Below are 11,695 nucleotides of genomic sequence, written 5' to 3'. Positions count from 1 at the left end.
GCGCCCCTTTTGCGCGGGGACCTCGTAGGAGGTTCGGCCCTCTACCCGAAATTTCTGCCGTGAAACAGTAATGCGTTTCGGTTTGAAGGGCGGGCTGCCGTTGTAACTATATTGAGACCTTATAACTGATATCTCAAGGTGGGTGGCGCATTTACGTCATAGATGTCTATGGGCTCCAGTAACCACTTAACACCAGGTGGGTTGTGAGCTCGTCCACCCATCTAAGCAATAAAAAAAAAGTAGTGTGCTCAAGATCACAGATTAGTATATTAGTTAGCTTAAGATCAAGGTCTAAACAAGCGCAAGAAATGTGAAATTGTCTATAGGACTTTACTTTTACAATGAGCTTTATTTATGGAGGATAGCGGTAAGGAGAATCAACTGTGTAGGTATGTACCTTACTTAAAAGAAAAGTGTCCGTCGAAATCATAGACCTATATAGTACTTCAGTGGTCGAAATGTATTAAATTAGGGGTATGCCACATTAGCATCAGGGTTAATTTTTAAAGGAAGCGCCAAATAATTTTAGAGTTGGTTGGTGGTTGGACTTTTTCGTAAAAAAAAAGTTATTAGATCAATAATCGTACCATTTACAGATTACGAAATAAAATCACTGTAGGTGCATGTTTTCTTGCTTAAGATTATATTTACTGCATTATTTTGTACAACGTAAGTTATTCGAATTTTCAATAATTAATTACTTTCGTTGAAATGATATAAATTTTTTTAACTCTGTATACTTCAATTCATTTACAATGCTATATTTATTCCTTAAACGTTTAATATTGACGTTTAACATATCGCCGACACTTTTTACAATCAATTTAATTAATTTCGTGATAGCTTTTTTGTTTAATAATATTAATAAAAAATCGACACTGGCAGAAATGGGATCACTCGAAGTCACTGCTATAATAAAAAAGAATTTTATTACATACGTCGGAAATATTATAATAGGACTTTAAAAACCGAGAAATTGTTTGAGATGATACCATCATCTCCTTTTTACTATCGCACTGCCCGCCACCAGAGTAGAGTTCACTCATACTACTTGGGCCACTGCGTTCGTCCACAGTTCACCCACATGCTTTGAAATGAGCTCCCCTCCACGGTGCTTCCCGAGCGCTATGACATGTCCTTCCTCAAACGAGGCTTGTGGAGAGTACTTATCGATGGCATTGCTGAAGTCAATGGGCGACGGTAAATACTCACCATGTATGTGGGCCGTATGCTCGTCTGCCTACAAAGGATATAAAAAAAAAAAACATGATTTCAATTAAATAAAGTGGGAATCAATCTAAATTAAGCTCATTTGGGTTCTTACGACCTACACAGAGGTAGGTACAAAAAAACGTATTCAACGTGTTATTCGACTGCATAAAAATGCAACTCGTCAGTTGCTTCACTGGATTTAGGAATACTCCTTGATGCAAAATCAGCAAACTTCAAGATTAATCAGCTTTTGCCAATCCTACTTAAGGTTTTTAGAAATTCACATCTGGCAGCACTGACCTAACGCAACTTGTGAAATTTGAATAAGCTGTGTCTTTTTCAGTGACAACACTGGTCTCCATTCCGCAGATTTGAGTGCAACGGTGTCGCACGTGAACGTGTTGCTAAAAATCTCAATAAATTAGTGAAATCATCATGACGGACGAGTTTTTCTATGGTAAGCTATGCTACATATTTATTGCTTGGAAGTTTTGTAATGTTATTTACACGTTAAATACGGTACTTTCCTTTAAATTAATGTGGTAATGGCGTACAATTCTATTCGCCCGGCTCGCCATTTTACTTGCCTCTACTCTTTATTTTTTTATTAACGCATATAGTGTTAGTATCTTTAAACAAACGCGTGTTCATTCTATTCATAGCATCTTAAAATTTTAATTCATTTATTAAATTTGCTTGCCGCCATTTTTGGTAAATTAAGTAAAACTATTAATTTCGTCGTCAAAATGAATGTAATGGCGTAAGGGGTATGGAATTAATCGCAACCCCACGCTTGATAGTATTGATTATTTGACGCACAGTGTTACAGACATGCCTACTAAGCGTGGTATATGGGCGCGTAATTTGAATGTTAGCGTCATATTGGTTGCTCTTTCTACCGTTTCAGTTCCATAATTTTGGATTTGATTAATTGATGTCCAGAAATTTCGCTGTTTATAGTTTGCTTTTTTGTTTACTCTGTATATGTTGTCCACGTTGAGGTTATGGCTATGATACAACCGGCGTCACGCCACTGCTTAAAAATGACACATGTTATAAAATTAAACAATGGCAGTAATTTTGTAACGTATAACATTATTTTGTGGCATGTTAATTTCGAATAAACATCTACATGCATGCTTGATGAACTATCTCCCTAAATTATGTTTAACAAGATACGTAATTACAGAGTAAAGGATCGTTAGTAACCCGAAACTATAATTAACACAACCAGTTTTAAGTAAATTAATAACAGATAATTTACTAAATGCCTAAATAACAAATTAATAGACCATTTTCAAATGAAATTTTCAGGTGTCACCCTTTCATCATCACATCAGTCAGAGACATGGGATCCAGAGGCAAAAGCAGAATACCCACGCAGCAACAAGCTCGTCATTCGTCAAGCATTGTTAGGTCCAGATGCCAAACCAGATGAATTAAATGTGATACAGGTAATAAAATACCATATCCATTTCCAAAGATCTTAATAATGAAACAAATGGTTTTTTTTTTTGAAATAGATTTAAATATTGCACATAAGGAACTTTGGCACATTCAAACAAAATTTAAAAAAAGAATGAAATATTGAATATGATAATGAAGTAAAAATATTAAATGTAATTTCATAAATGGTTTTTAGGTGGAAGCCATGTCACTACAAGAAGCAGTAAAACTACCAGTCGCAGTATTGAAAGTTGGTGAATCAAGGCATGTACGTCTGGACATTGAATTCCCAGATGCGCCTGTTACATTTACTCTTGTTCAGGTAATTAATAATATTGCTAGCTATACTGTAAATTATATAATAATAATTTTACTATGCATTAAATCTTTTCATTGTGCATCATTTATGATGATAAAACAAACCATTGTGTTATGTGATAGGCACGCGACTTCGTTTTGATAGTTGTACTGCCTTTTCATGATTTCTTGAGGCATTTGTCTGATCAAAATGTCATTCAAATATTATAAAACTTAATTTGATTTATTTCATCAAAAAAGAAATGCTTTAGGGTTCAGGGCCAGTACACTTAATTGGACACCATCTCCTTGGTGCTCTGCTTGAAGAATTTGAAGATATGGAGGAAATGGAAGAAGAAATGTTAGATGAAGAAGAAGGAGATGATTCTCAGTTCAAGGTTAGTGTTCTGTGATTTTTATTAAACATTTGCTTATTATATAAGAACGTGTCAATTGTTTATGACTCAACTCAAAAGTTTTTTATATGCAATATACAAGATGTATATTACAGTGTATGAATTGGGATCTTCTATTATTATTTTACTATGATAACCTCTTATATAGTAGCCAAATAAATTTCCAGGAAGATGAGAATAAAAGAAAAGGAGCAGGGAAGCGCAAGCCGAATGAGGTACTGAAAACCTTCAACTAATAAACTATTACATTTACTATATTCAGAGGGAAAAGGAATTGCATTATGAGCAATAATGGCAGTAGTGAAATAAAAAATGATTGCAAATTATTTGTCCAAAAATTTACCAATACTGTTATTTATATATTCGGTATGGGTATGTCTGCATGTACTGTGTGCTCAAATTCCTTTTAAAATATTAAATTGGCTGTTGGTTTTCTGTATACTCATTCCAACCCCTTTACCTTCTGATAGTGTTTTGGGTTGTAGTGTATATATAAGAGTATTAACTGTATTTTAGGTACGAAATACCAGTGATTGTGCTTATTCTTAAAATTTGTTTTGCATTTTGTTTGTAAAAGAATCTTAAAAACATACTTAAAATTTACATAAAAGACGAGTATTTTGTATTAGTGATTGATATTTGGGATGATGGTTAAGTAGTTATTTATATTATTACAGGATGAAGATAATGAAGAAGGTGAACCCAAGGGCAAAAAAGCGAAAATGTCGAATAATGCCAAAGGCAAAGCTGCATCGCCCAAGAAGAATGCCAAGAAATGAACAAACCGCCTGGAGACCCATTTTGGGCTAGTCGTACCGTCGCCATTTTAGGTATAATTATATCTAAATTGTGCAGGCGAGGGTGCGACCACCCAGCTAGTTATAACTACTTAGTGTGGTAATTCAGCATAGGTTAGCATTGTATCGACTCGAGCATGATTGGAAGAGAGCCTACGTGTCCGTGAGCGCGAGTGATAGTTCTACTGGTCAAGGTGTCTGCGAACTTATTCATTTTCTGTAGTTACCTATGATCGAGTGTGATTTTTTCTTCACTTATTTTATATTATTTTTCTTTACTAAATTTCCATTCCTTACTGTGGTATAGCGTTGTGGATGTCAAATTTAAGGTTAAAGTGAGTCCTAGTATTCACACAGATGTATTTTTAAGTTAAGGCGTATATTAAGCATCATCAAGGTACTTTGTAAGACAGTCATTTTGTATCAAACTGCTGCTGGTCGACATGTAATTGAATTTGCCGAACGATTTCTCATTTCAGAATGAAAAACTAATTATAGTTTGTTTGTACATATACATTAAAGCATAAGAACGGTAACAATAAAATAAAACCATTTCTAAACATTGACGTAACTTTTATTTTTCCTCCTTTTATTTTAATTTCGGTTTAACAGGGCAAGTAATATTTTATTACGTTCTCTCTGTATCATGTTGGACTCTTCCATAGACTGTATTAGTTTATCAAACTTACTTGTATCCCTTACATCTTGCATTTCTTGGACAACCCTTTTAATTTCATGGATTGTCAAATTGTCTACAGAGCGGCCATTTTGATTTGGAACATCAAATATTTTCTCGAAGTATGAGAAATACGGCCATTTGGTGTTTTTACCAGTTTCTCTTTTTCTTTCTATCAACCGGATGTAAGTTTGTTTTAAATTTCTAAACTTCCTATCACATTCGTCTGGTGATAATAGAATTTGCGGACTAAGTTTCTTCCACAAAGTGCGTTTTTTTATTAGAGGATCCCTAAATTTATCTACATTTTCAATATAAAATAATAGTAATTGTCTTACATAATCGTCTCTATTTGGTTTGTAAACTAATTTAACGTTATTAGTAGTGCAATATGTTTGATGACCGTAAATTTCTTCGAAATCTTTGTAATATCGCCACTTTGTGACAGCTAACCCCGATTCAACTTTTGACCGAATTCTGATATAGGTCTGCTTTAGATTTCTAAATTTTTTTTCACAATCTGGTGGATTTTCTCCTACTGTTTCTGAAATCTCTTTCCACAATTCTTTTTTTAAATATCTTGGGTTTCTAAACTTGTTTAGTCTCTCTATGTATGCATCCAATAACAATCTAATCTTTGTTCGATTCCAAGGACCAATGTTAGGGTTGCTATTATAATATATTCGTTCAAAAAAGTGATGGTAAGGCCACTTTATTGGTTTTCCTGTGTCCTTGCTTCTTTCCAACCAATTTAAGTAAGCTCTTTTCATGTTTTTAAACTTGTGGTAGCAGTTATATTCTGTTGTGCCAATTTCTAATGCAATTTCTTTCCAAATATCTTTTTGTAGGCAAGTTGAGCTTCTTAAACGGTGAAGATTTTCAATATATAAAAGTAAGAGTTTTCTTACTTTCTGATCATCCCAAGTTTCTAGAAAAGAAGAGGGGAGTGATTTACACTCTTTGAAAACTTCTTCACATGTATTATAATGCACCCATTTGATTTCTTTGCCTAACCTATTCTTTTTTAAGAGCCTAATATAAGTTCTCCTTAAATTTCTGTATTTTTTACAACATTCATCTGCAGTAGTACCTACATGCGATGCAATGTCATGCCATAATGTTTTTTGTTTATTTATGTTTTTGAATCTGTCTTCTAGGCACAGTTTAAGGAGTAGCCTTATTTTGCTTCTATCCCAAAAGACGTCTTTAGTAGTACTACAAACTTTTTCTCGTGGTTGGCTATCATGTTCTTGTACGATTATCGGAGGTTCATTTATGTGGATAAATTGTCTATTTTCTCCTGTTTCTACTACGTATCTTGTCTCTTGAAGTGGAACTAAAAACAAATTCAATTTGTATCATTATAATATTCTGTAAACATTGAAACTAGGTGGTACATATATTCTTATTTCTGCTGCCAAGTAGGAAAAGGAAGGTTTTCATTTCTTTATATGTTTTCCCTCATATATTTGCACAGTTGAAGTCTGCAGAGTGATCTCTTTCAGACAAACATCAAGTAGACAACTAAAATATGTTATTGCTTCACCGCAGGCATAGGCAGGGTGGTGGTTGATACCCGTGCTGGCTCACATGACCCCCTACTTTTCACTAAAAAGATCAAGGGCAGTCTATTAATTTATGTGAGATAATTTCACAGAAATAATGATTGTCATATATAACACGCTTACTGCATGAAAGTACTGAGACGGAGAATTAGATACTGTGGATGACATGACTCAATGGTGCAGCAGTGGTCAGTCAGTTTGATTCCCACATAGGGGAAGTATTAGTGTGATTAGAAGGTTTGTTTGCTATTTGTCTGTGTGTTTATTATCTACATGTGTATATAGGTAAGTATGTCAGTCTCTGGTACCCATAATATAGTGAACTAGTGCCCCGTCCTTGCTTTGCTTCAGGAAAATTAATTATATTATTGAATATGAAGTTAAAATAGGAGATTTTTTTCTGACTCACTTGATACTTATTGCTATATTTTGGGTAAATCACAATATATCTTTATAAATTATAGTCTATGTGTTATTCTAATGTGTAAGCTTTATTATTGTAAATTTTCATCCAAATCCATTCAGTATTTTTTGCGTGAAAGCATATCAAACATACATTCTTACAAACTTTCGAAATTTATAATATTTACTAATATTTTAATCTTCCTAGATTCTAATTTGGAGCTGGATGACCGTGCATAATTTATTCCCAGTAATTTATAATTATTAATATTTATATGATTATTACATGTGGTTATCAGGTAAATAGTTATAGTTATAACAATTCACTTTCCTAGTGAATGAATAAAATCGTGTAACAAAAATCAAACCTGCAAAATTATAATTTACGTAATTACTGGTGGTAGAATGCCTTGTGAATCAGCACAGGTAGCTACCACCACCCTATTGTCGGTGAATCAGTAATGCGTTTGGGTTTGAGGGGTGAGGCAACAAATAAAACTGATCTATTCTGATCTGTTTTTATTGTAGGTGACCAGTCGTAGAGTTCTATTTGATGAACGAAAGTAAGTTAGTTTGTGTTATATATTTTACGCATGTCTATATTACGTATAATTCGCATAAATAATATTACTCACTTTGGTGATTTTGATTAACAAAATTATTGGTACTAAGTATCACATTGCTTTGATCTTCTCTAAGTACAAACCAATAGCTTTGATTTGGAGGGTTGTTCATATCCATTTTTAACGAAAAATAGCTAAATAACTTTATAAATATTTACATGACAGTGTTCTAAAGAACAGGAGGATTGTATTTAGTATGAAAACTTTATATACATAGTCACAGGGATATTCTATTTAATTCTTTAATTTAAATTAATTCGAAACTATCGCAGAGCGCTTAGTATCTTGGTCTGTCAGCGATTCAGCGGTTGTCATTTGTCAACGTCATAAATAAGTAGGTACCGGTAAAACAGGGTGATAAGGGACAAATTCCAACTTGATGAACAATTTTATAGTAGTTGTTGATGTTTAAAATGCTCTATCAGGATCAAAATGATTGATTCTTGGGGGTATCTTTGTTATCCAATTTAAAGCTATGCAAGTAGCATTCCAGTTTATGCAAAAAAACAAAAATAGGTGTTATCCCTATTTACCCAGAAATTGCGGTTATTGGAGATGAAATTAGTGTTAATAGAGAAATTTGCTAGGGCTGGCACTCCTTGGTTTTAATTTATTTATTTATTTAGTTGCACCAACAAAGTGATCATCAATAAAAACATTGAAAAACTGACAAAAGTACATGGCAGATGTCACCTCAATTATAGGTGCAATCGACGCGACAGTGCATTGATAACAAACAAAAAAATTATAACTTGACTACATTTAATTACTTATGATTAATTTATATTTACTTGGGAAATTATCCGCGACAGATTTTTCCTGTAAGTTGGGAGACAATTAGAAAAAACATCTATTTCATCACTTAAAGTTAGTTCAGCGCAATCGGATAACTCCGAATGAACATTAACGGAGACCGCGCTACCGTGGACATTATTGTAGTCCCAAACGGATCTGTTTAAGGGAGAGTAAGCAACTAAATTCGAACGAGTGGGCTTTCTTATAAGCGGTTTATGTTTCCTTGTCCTAATAAGTACTTAGGGGCTGATATTTTTATCTGGGTTAAGAGATTAGGTGTGTCCGTTATTTCATGGATTAATCAGGTGGATATCCCCACTCGAACAAATATTAATAAACTTTATTATATATTACTTAGTCATTTTTGTCCACCTTGAGATTTCATTGTTCTTGTTACATGTCTGTGCAAAACCGACTTACTTATGTTAAATTGCTTAGCTATTTCAACTAAAGACTTATTCCTAATTTCATAGGCTCCTATTACTGTTTTTAATATTAAGGGATCATATCTCTTATAAGGATTTGCACTCTTTGATACCTACACGCGAGGCATATCTAAAAATAGAAAACAACACGTAACTGATAATATAAATATTTGCCAAACAATAAAATAGCACTGCATTGGTAATTTTGAATAAAAGTTCTAGACAAAAACATCATGAATAAACCAGATTCTTACCAACAAATAAAAAATATATTGTTATAACTACATAGACAACCCTACAAACCTGTACCTATTTATACTTAGGTCGTTTCCATTTCACTTATTCTCATCCCAATTGACCCTTTTTTCGTTGTTATTTGTACCTGAGACGTCCCCAATATCCCCAAAAACAACAGATTTTTACATGTATTTTTATTTTATCAAATACATTAAATCTAATAACAACTGAGATTTACATTTAATATGTATGATGGTTCAAACACTAAATAACGTTTATAAATCACAGTCGTCTTCTATTATTATCAAATAAATAAAAGAGAGCAAAGTTTCTAGCACTAAATTACCCGATTATATGTAGGCGAAGTAAAATGTCCCTTAGAAATAAGGTGACACTCTACAAGACTTGCATACGCCCCGTCATGACCTATGCAAGTGTAGTGTTCGCTCACGCGGCCCGCACTCACTTAAAATCCTTCCAAATTATTCAATCCCGTTTTTGCAGGATAGCCGTCGGAGCCCCGTGGTTCGTCAGGAACGTCGACCTCCATGAGGACCTGGACTTAGAGTCCATCAGTAAGTATCTCCAGTCGGCGTCGATGCGCCACTTCGATAAAGCGGCACGACACGAGAACCCTCTCATCGTGGCCGCCGGTAACTACATTCCCGATCCTGCGGACAGAATGGAAAGCAGTCGACGTCGCCCAAAACACGTCATCTCGGATCCTCCCGATCCACTAATGGTGCTTTTAGGTACTTCAAGCACCGGTCACCGTTCTCGTCGAACCCGTCGCTTGCGACGAAGGGCTTGACGAGTAAATTAACTCTCAGACACAGCCCACTGAGTTTCTCACCGGATCTTCTCAGTGGGTCGCGTTTCCGATCCGTGGTAGATTCTGCGAAGCACGGCTCTTGCTAGGGTTCGTGTTAGCAACGTCATCAGGTTTGAGCCCCGTGAGCTCACCTACAAACGTTAGGGTTACGCTGAAATAGACTCAAGGCTCTCAGCTTAGGTAGGAAAAAGAAAAAGAAAAAAAAAACACTAAAATAATTACCACCATAAGAAGTTAATTTGAAATGCGATTTTTTATAAGTTAGCAGCTGTTATCATGCATATTCAGAGTTGTTTGTGAACTTTCAACATTCTACTATTACACTACAAAATATTGCGCGTCGAAAGATTTTCCTGGTTTTTTCCCCATTCACCTCTCGATCCTTAAACACCCCATTTTACGTACCATTAAAATGGTCAGATGCCATTTTCGTTGCTACTTTTTTGAACTTTAACAACTTTTTTTTGTACTTGAAAATTAATTTACCACATGGTATATTAATTTTAAATAATAATATACTGTGAGCTAGGTTCATTTAAATGATTTTTACTAAGTCCCTTCGTACACAAGGCTACGCAAATCTTCGATACTTAACGATTTTAGTCTCCAGATGACTACCGCCATACAAAGCCATTGAGGTTCGTACACGAGTCACGGCGACATTCGTCCCGCGACTCGCGTCGTGCCAATCGCGCGCTACCTGCCTGTCGAGATCGTCGCTACATAAGTCTCGGCGATTTCCAAGATGGCGGAGCAATTTTTTAATATTATATTTGTTTCTGAGGTGGAAAAATATCCTTGTTTATATAATTATAAATTAAAGGCATACTCAAAAAAGGAACGGAAGGAAATAACAGAAAAAGCTTTGGGTAGCAGTAGGAAAGGCCGTTAATACAACAGGTTGGTATATTATTATAGTTTTAAACATAGTCAGTACATAATTTTGTAACGAAAAACACTTTTTGGCAGTATATTCTTTCTAATAAGCTTTTATTTTAGATATTTACACGAATTTTGTGTACATTGTATTATGCTAACCGATGTAAGCCGGATTGCCGACGTTCTTGTTGTGATCTATGATAATTATCTAGCATACCAGATATCCGTATCCACTAAACCGGAAACAATACAACAAGTAATATCTGATGCTATATTTATGTTATAATTAATGGTAAATTATTGGTATAGTGACTAAATAGGCAAAGCCTGAAATAGCCTCTCAAGGCTATCAGCATAGGTAGGAAAAAAAAAAAAAAAAACTCGATATTCGCGACTTGATACTAATGTCGTTTACAACATTAGTATCGAAGATTTGCGTAGCCTTGTGTACGAAGGGCCTAATTTTCCACTCATAATCAATGTTTTGGTTTTACGGCCCTACGTTCAGGTCCTTTTTCCAAAAATTACCCTATGGACCATGAAAATATAGTCAAAGCTCTTTGGCGGAAACACGAAGAGTGAAATTAATTGGATTATTTTACTCTGAGTTTTAAATCTATATTCATGTTTGAAGGTACCATATTCGTTAAAATTGATTATTTGAGACACGATACATAACTTTTTTTTTTTTTTGAGTTTTTGGCCTTGTATGGACCTTTAGGCCACGATACATAACATAGAAATCATAGTCATAGATTATACACTTTATATCTCATAGTGGTTGGTGCCATGGAGTTAATAAGTACCAGTTGGTGCATAGTTAGTACTTATTAACTCCATGGGTTGGTCTCATTCACGTTATGTTTTCTATGGCCCTTCAGTAACAATCAATTTAAAAAACGTATTTTATTTGTATTTTTTTGCTCTTATTTCGTGATTTCAGTTAGTATTTATTTTATTTTATTGTTATTTAATTTAAGCAATATCATTTTTTTTTAAATAGTGTGCACTAGCTTAGTGTTGGAAGTAATTAAATTCAGACTCAAAGGTCAAGTGTCTAGTGACAGCAATAAATTTTGAAATTAAGAGTATA

At 34.3% G+C, this 11,695-nt stretch overlaps 2 protein-coding genes across 3 annotated transcripts; one reads left to right on the top strand and one right to left on the bottom strand.

Annotated features, from left to right (window-relative positions):
• The first annotated feature begins 1,173 nt into the window (after positions 1-1,173).
• LOC114248240 (nucleoplasmin-like protein) lies at positions 1,174-4,732 on the top strand. Of its 2 annotated transcripts, XM_028181428.2 has the most exons (6): positions 1,174-1,669; positions 2,527-2,666; positions 2,855-2,980; positions 3,228-3,353; positions 3,539-3,586; positions 4,049-4,732. In XM_028181428.2, the coding sequence occupies exons 1-6, from the start codon at positions 1,648-1,650 to the stop codon at positions 4,148-4,150; spliced, it is 564 nt and encodes a 187-aa protein (XP_028037229.1). In that variant the 5' UTR covers positions 1,174-1,647; the 3' UTR covers positions 4,151-4,732. The 2 variants fall into 2 exon arrangements, with proteins under 2 accessions (XP_028037229.1, XP_028037230.1); XM_028181429.2 differs by lacking the exon at positions 3,539-3,586 and having other exon boundaries at positions 1,175-1,669.
• On the bottom strand, positions 4,721-7,736 carry LOC114248237 (uncharacterized). The gene is made up of 2 exons (XM_028181425.2): positions 7,447-7,736; positions 4,721-6,180 (listed from the first exon to the last, which is right to left on the bottom strand). The coding sequence occupies exons 1-2, from the start codon at positions 7,550-7,552 to the stop codon at positions 4,763-4,765; spliced, it is 1,524 nt and encodes a 507-aa protein (XP_028037226.2). The 5' UTR covers positions 7,553-7,736; the 3' UTR covers positions 4,721-4,762.
• Between the last annotated feature and the right edge of the window lie 3,959 nt (positions 7,737-11,695).

This window comes from Bombyx mandarina, chromosome 26 (genome assembly GCF_030267445.1).
Source record: "Bombyx mandarina strain Sakado chromosome 26, ASM3026744v2".
Classification (NCBI taxonomy): domain Eukaryota; kingdom Metazoa; phylum Arthropoda; class Insecta; order Lepidoptera; family Bombycidae; genus Bombyx; species Bombyx mandarina.
The sequence above is the reverse complement of the archived record's forward strand: the minus strand, read 5'-3'. Positions and strand labels throughout refer to the sequence as shown.